Here is a 14,196-nt window from a genome sequence, read left to right as displayed (position 1 = left end):
TCTTCCATCATTCCTAACATTGTTTTTCTTCTGACACAACTTCATTTAAGAATTTTTTAGAGCTGGAAAATAATTCTTATCATTTTTCTTCCACTTTGAATAGCTTCTGTTTCACATTCATTCCTGAAGGATATTTTCACTAGATAAAGGATTTTAAGCTTACAGTTCTTTTCCATTTTAGCATTTGAAGGATGTTGTTCCCCTTTCTTCTGACTTGCATGGTTTCTGATGAGAAATCACCAGTGATTCAAATCATTAAACTCCCTCCCCCTCGTAAGTAATGCATCATTTTTTTTCTGGTTGCTTTCAAGGTTTTCCCTTGTAATTTTCAGCACTTTGATGTGTGTCCAGGCATGGATTTCATTGGGATTATTCTGTCTGAGATTTGTGAGAACTCCTTAAATGTAGCAGTTTATGCCTTTCACCAAATTTCAGGAAGTTTCCAGCCATTATTTCTTCTTCTTCTTTCTTTTTTCTTCTTTTTCTTCTTCTACTTTTTTCTTCTTTTCTGCAGTGATTTTCCTTTCCTTGCATTCTTGATGTGAATGTTGGGTTTTTGGTACTGCCTCACAGGTCCCTAAGCCTTTAATTTGTTTTTTTTTTTCAATATATTTCTCTTTGTTTTTTAGATTGGGTAATTTCTGTTGGTTTATCTTCAAGTTCACTGACTCTTTACTCTTATTTCCGTTCTACTGTTGAGTCTATCCAATGTATTTTTATTTCCGTTTTCACTTTTTTTTAGTTTCCATTCGGTTGTTCTTTATATCTTCCATTTGTTTGCTGTGATCTTTTGGCTTTCCATTTGTTTCAAAAGTATTTGCTTATACTTGTTGGAATATATATACTGGCTTTACATCTTTGTCTACTTGTTAGAGAATTCATTTTAGAAAATTCACCCAGCTGTGTCATCTTGGTGTTTTCTTTTAATTGTCTTTTCCCATGAGAGTGTTATTTTTCCACAGCTCTCTCTATGCCAAGTAATTTTGGATTGTGTTCTGTACATTTTGAACATTATGTTACAAAACTTTGTCTTTTTGTTTAAATGCTCTGGAAAATGTCGATGTTTTTGTTTTAGTTTTTTGGATTTTTTTTTTTTTAAGAGACAGGGTTTTGCTGTCGCATCCAGGCTAAAGTGCATGGCATGATTGTACCTTACTGCATCCTTCAACTCCTGGGCTCAAGGGATCCTCCTGCCCCAGTCACCTGATTAGCTGGGACTACAATCACACACCACTATGCTTGGCTACTTTATTTTTTATTTTTTGTAGCGAGAGGATCTCCTTTTGTTGCCCAGACTGGTCTCAAACTACTAGCTTTAAGCAATCCTTCCATCTTGGCCTCTTAAAGTGCTGGGATTACATGCTTGAGTCACTGTGCCCAGCTAATATTTTTATTTTTATAGGCAGTTGATCCAGCTGGGTTCAGGTTGGTCACAAGTTCCAACCGGCTTTCTGTAGGTTGTATTTTTTTTTTAACTTCAGTTCTGTTTTCAAAACTTTACATTACTATTTATACTTTTTCAGTATATACTACCCAGTAGCCAGTCTGTGATGTGTGTGGAGGTTTATCTTTCAGATTTCAGAGTCTGTGGTGTGCTGCTTGGGTTTAAATCCACATATGTTCAGCTTGGGTGAGTTAGGAGTCCAAAAACAGCTGTTACTTTCTTGAGTTCTTTCCTGTCTATTATATCCATGGTATTTTCTAGATCCCTGGGACACTCTTTTCTGTCTTTTGGCCAGAAAATTGGTTTTCATTTACTCCATTTCCCACAACTGTGTCTGGATCCAAGTATCAGGAAGACAGAGAGAAGTCAACAAGATTGGCCCAGAGTTTATTTGGTGAGAATGGTTCCTCTCTTTCTTAAGAGTTTTAGGTTCCTGCTGCTGCCACTGTTGTACCCACTACTACCACCAGATCATTTGGGAATAGGGACATGAGGAATGAGGAACAGAGAAAAGGAAAAAAAAAAAAAAGGAGCGGAATGGGGAACAGAGAAAGGAAAAAAAAAAGGAGCAGTTTACCCCTCTCTTTCTGAACATTAGGAGACACTCCTTCCCCGCCAACTCCCCTCCCCCTTACCCACCTCGCTTTATATTTAGAGGGATTCTCTTAGAGCTTGGTGTCTGTTGTTACCAATGCCTACTTTCTAGATTTCAGGCTTTATTAATCCCAGGCCAGGGGATTCTGGATGGGGAAAAGGTGGTAAACTTACAGACAGTTTGATGATGCATCAGATTCTAGTGTCTTCTCTAGTCCAAATGCTATTATTTACTTCTGAGTCTTCAGATAACTGCTCCATTCATTCTGTCAGTATTTTGTAGTTTCATTCAGTGAGATTAACAATGTGGAATGTGTTTATTCCATCTTACCTGGAACTGGAACTCCCTGATCTCACTTTTGATCTATTTTAGAATGTAATGCTAACTTTAATCACCTTATATTCATATTAAATACAGTTTGGGAATTATATTCAGTAATTTTTTTCAGCATATATGTGACACTGCTGCATGCAACAGTACAATTTCTGTTAAAGAGATGATGCTACATTAAATGAAGAAGGAAGCAGGAAAATTAATTTCTTTTTTTAGAACACTTTTGATGAACTTTCTAAATAAATATATTAGCTTTGAAAAACTTGTCCTATTTTCAATTCAATCTTAATTGTCTGGCTGAGGATTTCTGGCTTGCCTTTCACTTTGGAAATGTTTTATTCTTTATTCATTTTACTCTTTAAAACATGATTTGTTTCAATAATTAGGTTTTTGACCATTGTAGAGCATAGTATGAGGTGACATGCATCATTATGGATTATTTTGGCACTCACTTCCTGTTGAAAACACTGCACAGGAATTTTAGAGACGTTCTAAAACATATCCTTACTTCCTGGTTTGATATAGGAAACTGATTTTATTAAAAGACCTGTAAATGTAGGTGACTTCAGCTTTTAATTTTAATTTTCCATTTATCTGGTAAGCCACAAGATAATAGGATAATTTGTTCTTCAGTGAATGGTGCTTGGTCCTTCTCTTAATATAGGTCCACAGTGGTGGAAGTGAATATGAAAGATTCTTAGAAATTGCTTTTGTTGATCAACTGCTAACAAGCAGTCAGATCACTGATAATCTTTTTTAGAAACTGAACTAGAAAGTAATTCCGGGAACTGATATGCCCTTGGCATAAGTGTGCCCAACATAGAGACTGCTCCTACTTGCCCTTTTATTCAACTCTGTCTCTCATTTATCATATCAGTACTCTTCCATAGTGGGGTTTGTCATGGCAAGATTGCGCTTGGGAGTAGGGTTGGTAATAGTGTGATATTTCCTCATGGCCATTTATATCCCTCGTCTTTGTTTGTAACCAAAGAATCTGATTCAACCCTTTTGACAAAATATCACTAGGAGGCTGGGCATAGTGGCACATACTTATAATCCCAGCATTTTAGGAGACCAAGGTGGGAAGATTGCTTGAGGTCAGGAGTTTGAGACCAACCTGGGCAACAGAGTGAGACTCCATCTCTACAAATAAAAAAATTAGTTGAGGCCGGGCACGGTGGCTCACGCCTGTAATCCCAGCACTTTGGGAGGCCAAGGCGGGTGGATCATGAGGTCAGGAGTTCAAGACCAGCCTGGCCAAGATGGGGAAACTCCATCTCTACTAAAAATACAAAAGTTAGCCAGGCATGGTGGTGGGCACCTGTAATCCCAGCTAATCAGGAGGCTGAGGCACAGAATTGCGTGAACTCGGGAGGCGGAGGGTGCAGTGAGCTGAGATGCGCCACTGCACTCCAGCCTGGGTGACAAAGTGAGACTCTGTCTAAAAAAACAAAACAAAACAAAACAAAAGTTGAGTGTGGTGGTGTGCACCTGCAGTCCTAGCTACTTGGGAGGCTGAGGCAGGAGGATTGCTTGAGCCCAGGAGTTCAAGGCTGCAGTGAGCTGTAATCATGCCACCACACTCCAGCCTGGATGACAGAGCAAGACTGTTTCTCTTAAAACACACAACACACACACACTCTCTCTCTCTCTCTCTCTCTCTCTCTCTCTCTCTCTCTCTCTCTAGTAGGAGACTTGATCAATTTAGTTGTTATTTAGTAATGTTGATTTGTCTTTTTTCAGTCCTTGCATTTGCTTTAAGGAAAACAAAGCGGCAAGCAACAATTTTATTACTATTTCCTATTTCTCTGTTGTTTCTGACAATAAGAATAATAATGATCTTGATAACAGCCATTTGTTGAATGATGGTAGAGTTAGGATTTGAATCTAGACCTGTTGGACTCTAAAGTTTGTGGTATTAACCAGGATGTAGATATCTTTAGGTACCGTGGGCTGACTTGAAGAACAGCAAGCAGGGAGAGGGAGTTTTGAAGTGAACTGGAAGGGAAAGGAGCTTTGTTTTGTAATAGCAGAAAGAAACACACTTTGGAAGAAAAAAGAAGGAAAGAAGGGTAGTAATTTGAAACTAAACCAGACTAGGCTAAAGAATAGTTTACATTATTAGGAACCCCTGACTAATTCTGATTCCCTGAGGCTAGAGTGCCCAGCAGCTGTTCAAATGGAATGTACATTCTTAGCATCCCAAATATAACTTAAAACAGGTTTTTAACAGCTGTGCTCTACAGTAGCAGTGCAGCTATTAAATATATTTTTAAATAGCTGTACAGTAGCACATTGGCTATTTAATAAAACTTCACAAAAATTTAAAATTTAGTTTCTCACATGCACTGTACATACTTGAAGTGCTTGATAGAAGAATTCCCTGTTGGGCAGCACTGTTCTAGAGAACTGAAATGTATTAATACACCACCATTATTTGTTTTTTTTTTGGGGGTGGGGAGGTTTCTTTGAGATGGAGTCTCGCTGTGTCGCCCAGACTGGAGTGCAGTGGCACGATCTTGGCTCACTGCAACCTCCACCTCCTGGGTTCAAGTGATTCTTCTGCCTCAGCCTGTAGTTGGGATTACACCATACCCAGCTAACTTTTTGTATTTTTGGTAGAGATGGTGTTTCACCATGTTGGTCAGGCGAGTCTCGAACTCCTGACTTCAAGTGATCCACCTGCCTCAGCCTCCCAAAGTGCTGGGACTACAGGTGTGAGCCACTGTGCCCTGCCTTACTACCATTATTTGAATGCAGTGTAGTGGCTGGACTAGGACTCTCATTTCCATGTATACTACTGTGTGAAAATGAGTTTTGAGTTCCTAAAAACTGATTTGTTTCAGTGCTTTTTTTTAAAATTTCAAATTTAAAAAAATTTCTTATATGATAAATAAAATTCAAAACTTAGACCATTTGGCCGGGCGCGGTGGCTCACGCCTGTAATGCCAGCACTTTGGGAGGCCGAGGCGGGCGGATCACAAGGTCAGGAGATCGAGACCATCCTGGCTAACACGGTGAAACCCCGTCTCTACTAAAAATACAAAAAAATTAGCCGGGCGCAGTGGCGGGCGCCTGTAGTCCCAGCTACTCAGGAGGCTGAGGCAAGAGAATGGCATGATCCCGGGAGGCGGAGCTTGCAGTGAGCTGAGATCGCGCCACTGCACTCCAGCCAGGGGGACAGAGTGAGACTCCGTCTCAAAAAAAAAAAAAAAAAACAAAAAACAAAAAAACAAAAAACTTAGACCATTCTTCCCTAATTATTATATGAACATATTTGGAGTATCACTTTCAGTATCTAGCAGAAACAATATGTTATGAAATGGAAAAGAGCAACTGGAAGACAGAAGTATGTTAGATCATTATATTAGGGGTAACAGACTAAAAAGATATTTTAGCTTGGAAAGATAAAGCCTAGGAAGAAACATTAAAGATTGACATTTGTAAATTAGAATAATCGGAAAAGGAAAGTTTACCGAAAATCTAGAATTAACATCCATTTAGTAAATTTAGAACCATTAAAAGAAAATACAGTTTGACTTATAGATAATTAACTTACAGAACTTAGTAGAACTAATAAGTAGTATAGGTAGAAAATAACTTATGATTATAGAGCCACAAATAGTTAACAACACAAAATTGGGATGTTTCTAACTTTTCAGGTAACTACACGGAAGGGTAGTGCTACCTAACCACATCTTACCTCTTAGGTCTGTTGACCACAAATTACTGGCTAGGACCATGACTCTGTGTGGTATTACTGTGTTCCTGTTACGGGATATTCAAAGCAAAGCTTTTATTCAAAAATATGTGTGGATCCTTAGATTGAAAACTTGAGTCCAAGCAGATAGAAAAGATAAACAGGACAAGTTGCAAGTTTATAAGTTGTTGAACTGAGACTTAGGACTTTTATCTAGCAAAATGCTAAGTTCCTGTCATTTTAAATGACTAAATTAGTAACATGGTGTAATCATTTTCAGGTATAAAAACAGTTAATACAGGACATGTTAAGGAAAAAAGCATGCAACTTCTAAAACTTTGGAATGCTTTAACAGTTTTGAAAGCAGATTTCATTCTTTTTGAGATAGAGCCTCACTCTGTTGCCCAGGCTGGAGTGCAGTGGCACGATCTCGATTCACTGTAACCTCTGCCTCCTGGGTTCAGGCAATTCTCCTGCCTTGGCCTCCCGAGCAGCTGGGATTATAGGTGCCTGACACTACCCCTGGCTAATTTTTGTATTTTCAGTAGAGACAAGATTTTGCCATGTTGGCCAGGCTGGTCTCAAACTTCTAATCTCAGACGCTCCTCCTGCCTTGGCCTCCCAAAGTGCTGGGATTACAGGTGTGAGCCACTGTACCTGGCCATTAAAGCAGATTTCTAACAAAGGCAGTCTGTAACTTTATTGAGGTTTCTCAATGTCTCATGTATATTTCACTATATGGGTCTTAAAATAGAGAAGACAGTGCTTACTATAAAATACTAATTATAGGTTTGTGTGGGTGTGTGTATGTGTGTGTGTGTTTTTAACAGGGTCTTGCTGTGTTGCCCAGGCTGGTCTTGAACTTCTTGGGCTCAAGTGATCCTCCCACCTCAGCCTCCTAAGTAGCTAGGATTACAAGCATACACAACACACCCTAGCTTAAAATATAAATTATAAATTATATATGAGATTAGTATGCCAAAGGAGGAAATGTGAAAATAGCATAGGTTAGACTATTAAATAGGACAAATAAATCATTGAGTTACGTAAAGGGATAGTATATTACATCTGAACATCTCTTAGGTTTTTAAAATATTGTGTGAACTTTCAAATGACATTTTATCACATTGAATTAACTCCAACCTTAATTTTTTTAAATTCTCAGATATTTAGGATAATGAAGGAGATAGTATAGTGTGAATTTCCCCAAATAAAAAATTATACTTAATATACAGCAGTGCAGTATAACTCTAAAAGCAACTAAATTGGGAAGTTGTCTAGCGCAGTGCTTCTCAGACTTTAATGCACATGTGAATTATGTAGAGATCTTGACAGAATGCAGATTTTGATTCACTTGGTATGGATGGTACCTGAGATATCCTGCATTTGTAACAAGTTCCTAGGTGGTACTGATGCTGCCTTTCTGCATGAATAGCAAGGAGATTAACCTGTAACTCTGAATTTTTAAAAAAGTTTTTCTTGATGCATAATAGATGTATCATTTTTCTTGATACATAACAGGTGTATCAAAATGCATGTACATATTTTGGGGATACATATATAATACTTTGATACATTCATATAAGATATGATCAAACCAAGGTAATTGGGATATCCATCACCTTAAACATTTTTCTTTATGCTGGGAATATTCAAATTCTCCTTTTCTAGCTGGTTTTGAAATATACAGTAGATTAATTATAGTCACCCTATAGACCTTACTCTGGGTCTCATTTCTTCTGTCTTAACTGTATTTTTGTATTAATCAACCTCATTTTATCCCCTGGCCCCCAGCCTCTTGTAATCACCAGTTTACTCTCTGTTCTCATGAGATCCACTTTTTTAGCTCCCACATATGAGTGAGACCATACGATATTTCTCTCTCTGTGCCTGCCTTATTTCACTTTACATAATGACCTCCAGTTTCATTCATGTTGTTGAGAATGATAGGATTTATTCCTTTTTGTGGCCGAATAATGTTCCCTTGTGTATATATACCACATTTTCTTTATTCATCCATTGATAGACATTTGGATTGATTTCATATTTTGATTGTTGTGAATAGTGCTGCAGTAAATATGGGATTGCAGATAACTCTTCATTATATTGATTTCCTTTCTTTTGGATATATACCCAATAGTGGAATTGCTGGATTATATGGTAGTTCTATTTTAGGTTTGTTTTTGTTTTTGAGGTGGGGTCTTGTTCTGTTGCCTGGACTGGTCTTGAGCAACTTGGCTCAAATTGTCCTCCCACTTCAGCTTCCTGGGTAACGGATTATAGGTGCACACCTATAAGCACCTGGCTTATTTTTAGTTTTTTTGAGGAGCCATACTAATTTCATATCTAAATTTTTAAAATAATAATCTTCTGTTCAATCAGCTGTATCATTTGAGCTGCTTAGATCAAAATACTTTGGAGTTATCCTGGATCCTTGCCCTCTAACAAATATTCCACATTGAATTTACCAGCAAATCCTGATGGCTGTATTTTCAAAACATCTGACATCTGAGTACATTTCATCACCTTTGCTACCACTATGGTATGAGCCACATCTATCTGTCTCCTAGATTATTGCAGTAGTCTCCTTGCTGGCCTCTGCTTTTTCCCTTGCTTCCTCTGTTCAGAAACCACTAGTCACTCATGTCACTCAGAGAAGCCAGTCTTACCTTAGCCTAGAAGGTGCTCCATGATCTTATATTACCTCTCTGTCCTCATCTACTACTTTTCTTCTTTCACTGTATTCTAGTCATTCATCTCTTGTTGTTCCTTGAACATACCAGACATGCCTTAGAACTTTCATATTGGCTATTCTCTGCCAAGAAAGCTCAACCTGGAAGCACTGGATGATATTCACATACCTGTCTCCCTTACTGCTTTTTGATTGCTGGTTCAAATGTCCCTTTATCACAGAAGCTTTCCCTGAGTATTCTGTATGAAACAACAGCTTCCTCTGTTTTTATTCCTTAATAGCCACACTGTTTTTAATTTTTCTCAATAGCACTTCTCAACATCTAACATATTAGATATTTTACTTATTATTTTGTTTATTTTGTCTTCACCACTAGAGCATAAAGGTAGAGATTTCTGCCTTGTTCAGAACTAAGAGAATTGACTAGTATACCTATAGTATTCTATAAATCTTGGAGCTAAAAAAAGAAAAAAAAAATCCCACAAAAGGTCATTGGGCCTTTGCTTGAATACTTTCATTGATAGATTATTCTACCTCCCTTCAGAACAGTTCATTTTATTTGAAGATAATTGCTAATGTTCTTCTTAAGCTTTCTGTTCTTCCAAACTAAACATTCTTACTAGTTTACCTTTCTGCATGTGATAGGGTTTCCAGGGCTGTCACCATTTTAGTCATCTTCCCTGTACATTTATCATTATGTTGTTTGTCCTTAAATACCAGAACTAAAACAAGTGAGTTTGCACCAGAACTAAAACAAATGTTGCACACATAGGCTAAGAGTGGGAAATATTCCTCATCCAACTTTTATTGTCAGATTGATTGGATTGAAAAAATTTTTTAGATTCTAATGCTCACTCATTTTGAGGTTGTATTTAATCTGCCACAACCTTTAAATCATTTTTACATATGCTACTAAGTTTCTTCTGCTTTTACAGTTGGTTTTTGAACTAAAGTGTGGGACTTTGTATTTCTCCTTATTTAACCAAATAGGGAATTTTCCTGGGCAGTTCATACCTTTAATGTAGAAACTACCATATGTAAATTATTTTAGAAACTAATAGAAAAATCAATTCACATACATATAGGAGAATCACAACTGATGAAATCAGGGATTTCTTGTGCCTAGATATAAATGCATATTTGGACATTTCGTTGCAATTATGTCTTTCATCAGTTCAGGAAGGAATAGTAAGAGTTGATTTAAGTCTAGATGCAGTGGGTCATGCCTGTAATTCCAGCACTTTGGGAGGTGGAGGCAAGAGGATCGCTTGAGCCGAGGGGTTGGAGACCAGCCTGGGCAACATAGCAAGACCCCATCTTTTAGGAAAAAAGAGTTGATTAAAAAAAAATGTTACTGTATAAATTTCTTCCCTTTGACTGCCAAATTAACATCCTTTCCCACTTTCTCATTTTTACCTCTTTATAAGCACCATTTTCCTAGTCTTTTAGGTCCAGATATTGTCTCCTTCACTGTATTTGCTCACCAAATCTCAGAAATTCTTCAGTCCTTTAATTTCGTGCTTTTCAAATTTACTTCACAGACAGTTACTTTAACTATGCAAATCTCTCTGCTTATAATCTCTTTCCATTGTAATCCAATCCATACTTGGCTGGCATATCAATCTTTTTTTAAAAAAATCCACTTGTATCACTTTTATCTTGTCACTCTTCTTCAGAGAATCTGTAAGATTGAATCTGAGGTTCTCAGTCATTAGTGATCCATCTATAATCTAGCCACACTTGATTTACATTGCTCTGCTTATTTCTTTTTTATTACCTCTCACTGTGATTTTCAGATAAAATTCATGGCTTACATGCCAACCCCCTCCTCAATAGAGACACACACATACACACACACAACTGTTTCCTTGGTAGATACACACAAACACACACACACACTTTCTCTCACCCTCACCCACTCTTTTCTCCCACCCACTCAATTGTGAGATTGGCCTAGCTAAATGCTACTTTATTTCTCCATACTATGTTGCTCCTTGAATGCCTGAAGTTCCTCAACACATACAACCTATCACATTTTCTGAAAACTTCATTCCAAATTGATCTCTGTTCCTTAAGCTTCAATTGCATTTATGTCTGTGCCACAAAATGTATCATTTAGGCTTTGTTGCTTAATAGTTATATAAGGCTTTTCCTTTCCTTTTTTTTTCTTTTTTTTTTTTTTTGAGACAGAGTCTTGCTCTGTTGCCCAGGCTGGAGTGCAGTGGCACAATCTTGGCTCACTGTAAGCTCTGCCTCCTGGGTTCGTGCCATTCTACTGCCTCAGCCTCCCGAGCAGCTGAGACCTCCCGGGCAGCTGCCTGCCACCATGCCTGGCTAATTTTTTGTGTTTTTAGTAGAGACGGGGTTTCACCGTGTTAGCCAGGCTGGTCTCAGTCTCCTGACCTTGTGATCCACCCGCCTCGGCCTCCCAAAGTGCTGGGATTACAGGCATGAGCCGCCATGCATGGCCAAGGCTTTTCATTTCAATAAGACTGTGCATTTGGATAGCAAGGAGTATAAAGAGTACTGGATTATCCACAAACTGTTTGGCTTGGCTCGTACTGTGTTCTTTTATGTGTAAAATAATTTCTTACAGTTTAGGATTTTTTTTTAAATTGATACTATTGGAAGAAGGCAAACATAAAAATTCTCTGATTTATCTTATAGGAAACCCTTTTCCAAAGAGAAATGAAGAAGAAAACTGTATATACCCTAAATATGGGAGATAAGAAGTATGAAGACATGGAAGGTAACTTTTCATTTTTATAGAGTTTGTTGAAAGCAAAACAGTTGTTTCCAAACTGTTCACTTGTATACATTTCAAAATACACAGGAGTTTTTTGTTGTTGTTCTTAAATTCCAAAATAAGCTAAGTATACATGTTTTTTTCTTCCCATATCTTATTTTCAATTGATCAAGTTTTTTGATTTGTTACTTTTTTCTTAAAGCTTTACTCTCTACTGGTTTAGGAATTACTGTTTTTGTTTTTGTCCTAGTCTTTTTAAAAAAGAAAAAAGTTAGCTTTAATACTGTCCTCTGCTTCTAAAGCTAATTTAATTTTCACTACCAACAGAAGAACCCAAGAATGCTTTAACTCTGATCATCCTAATCTCAATTTATAGGTTATAGTTCCATTATTTGAGTTCTTTTATTTCAGACACCACCAGTTAGATGATGTTTTATGCTATGTTTGCTTGAGTTTATTTCCTCTTTATTTCTTTTCTTTCTGAAAATAAATCTGAGAAGTTTCAGTAGTCAAGGTCTATTGGTGGTAAACTCTTTAAGTTTTTGTATCTATTTTATCTACTTAAAAGTATTCAAAGATAGTTTTACTGGGTATATAATTCTGGAATGATAGTTTTTTTTCTCTTAGCACTTTGAAGATATTATTTAATCTTTTTTTTTCCTTGCTGTCTGGAAATTTCTTCGCAGTCTAATTATCATTCTTTTTCGTAGGTGATCTTTTCCCATTTTCTGCTTTTAAGGTCTTGGTTTCGTCTTTGATATTTTACAGTTTTACTCCATTGTTTCTAGGCATGAATTGTTTTTATGTGTTTTAACAGTATACATTGTGTTTCCTTTGTCTGTTGGTTCATGTTTTTAATCATTTCCCAACCATTACCTCTTTACTGCCTTTCCTTTATTCTCTTTTGGATTTCAATTAGTATGGTAGACCTTTCTGTAACCTCATTTCTTAACCTCTGTTTCACAGGCTATGTCTTATATTTCCTTTTCTGTCTGCTAGAGTCTAGTTAGTTTCCTCAGATTTGTCTTCTAATTCACAAGTATTTTTCTTGGATCTAATCTGATTGTCCATTTTATGTGATATTTGAAACTTCTGATATTTGAAGTTAGTGGATTTCTAAATGTGTTTCCTGCTGCTTCTTATGCAAGACAGCTTATTTTCTTAGGTTTGGTAATGTTTGATTAGGAGCTCACATTTGATAAATTAAATCTATAAGGGCCTAATTTAGGTATTCTTTCCTGTAGAGGATTTGTATCTGTTTCTTCCCAGGTCCATGCTGGGCCCTCTTTAGCCCCATTTAAGAGTCTTGGCTTGACATTGGAGTCTATCAGGATTAGTTTTCCTTCCTGGAGTGGTTCTAAGGCTTAGTCTCCAGATCTAAACACTAGTTTGGACAATTGTGCTCAGGACAGTTCCAACTTTGCTTGATATTTACTGTTCACATTTCAGCTGACCATTCCTTTATTTTTGTTTTATTTTTATCTTCAATTTCAGAGTATCTTTTATTTTCTTATGAGCCAGTGATGCATACTTTTGTATGAGTTGGTTACATTACTGGTGGGAGTTTAAAGTAGTACAAATCCTAAGGACAATAATTTGGCAATACCTATTCATAATACAAATGTATACACACATTACTCTAGCAGTTCCATTTTTAGGAACTTACGCTACAGATATACTTTTAAAAATGTGAAATAACTAAATTTTTATTGCAACATTGTTTGTCATAGCCAAAAGTTGAAAACAAGTGAATGTCCATCAGTAGGTTTGAATGAAGGAAAAAGCAGACTGGTGTGTATAGTATTCTTGCATTTGTGTAAAGGAAGGAATATGGAAGCATTTGCATTAGCATTTGTTTTTCTGTACATTAAAAATTCTTAGGAAGAACACAAAAGAAATTTAACAGTTGTTACTTATTGGATTAGTTGTTAGTAGATGGAGATAAATTTGAATGAGAAATTTGCTCTTAAATTTTTGAACTGTGTGAATATTACTCACTTTAAATTTAATTAATGAAAATTTGTTTCACTCCCCTGTTAAAAAAAATATACAAGAAAATGTTGGGCTCAAGCAGTATGTTTGTTATAGTTTATTTAAGATCTATTTGCTTTATAGTAGGAGGGCCCTTTAGAGTATCTAATCCACTATACTCCTGGAAATGCAAGATTTTTGGTCTGGAGAACTTGAAAGCACATATGGCTGTTTTACCTTAACAGGTGAAGAAAACGGAGATAATACTGTTCCCACTGGTCTGTTGTACAGTGAGGCTGACAGATGCCCAATATGTCTTAATTGTCTATTAGAAAAGGAAGTTGGTTTTCCAGAAAGCTGTAATCATGTCTTCTGTATGACTTGTATTCTTAAATGGGCAGAGGTAAGTCTGATACATTAATGTATTTTAATTTCCTAGCATGATTTTATTTCACCTAAAAAGTTGATACTGCCTTTCATAAATTATTTCACAGTAATGTATTTTCTTCCTACTTTGGACAAATTTCCTTTTATTATTCAAATTCTGTCAGTCATTTTCTTCTAATTTTCTTTTATCAGCTTTTTACTTTGCAAATAACACTTTAAATGCATATTCTTTTTTAAAAAGTTAATAACCTTACAGGAAGAACAGATCAAACCATTTTTTTTCTGGTAGAAATGCAGTAATTAATTTTTCAGTGTACTTTACTCTGTA

The 14,196-nt window shown here is 36.6% G+C and overlaps 1 protein-coding gene across 9 annotated transcripts in view; it reads left to right on the top strand.

The window, feature by feature from the left end:
- Positions 1–14,196, top strand: part of SCAF11 (SR-related CTD associated factor 11) — a 77,555-nt gene that overhangs the window by 20,468 nt on the left and 42,891 nt on the right. For 7 of the 9 annotated variants that reach the window (XM_021922233.2, XM_021922234.2, XM_021922238.2 and 4 more), the window contains 2 exons: positions 11,432–11,513; positions 13,727–13,884. In XM_021922233.2, coding sequence (XP_021777925.1) covers positions 11,453–11,513; positions 13,727–13,884 — 219 coding nt within the window. In that variant the 5' untranslated portion in view covers positions 11,432–11,452. The remainder of the gene's footprint in view (positions 1–11,431; positions 11,514–13,726; positions 13,885–14,196) is intronic. The other 2 variants (XM_021922239.2, XM_021922237.2) reach the window with 1 other exon arrangement.

Source organism: Papio anubis, chromosome 9 (assembly GCF_008728515.1).
Source record: "Papio anubis isolate 15944 chromosome 9, Panubis1.0, whole genome shotgun sequence".
NCBI classification, from domain to species: Eukaryota; Metazoa; Chordata; class Mammalia; order Primates; family Cercopithecidae; genus Papio; species Papio anubis.
This window is presented reverse-complemented; position numbering and strand designations above follow the sequence as displayed.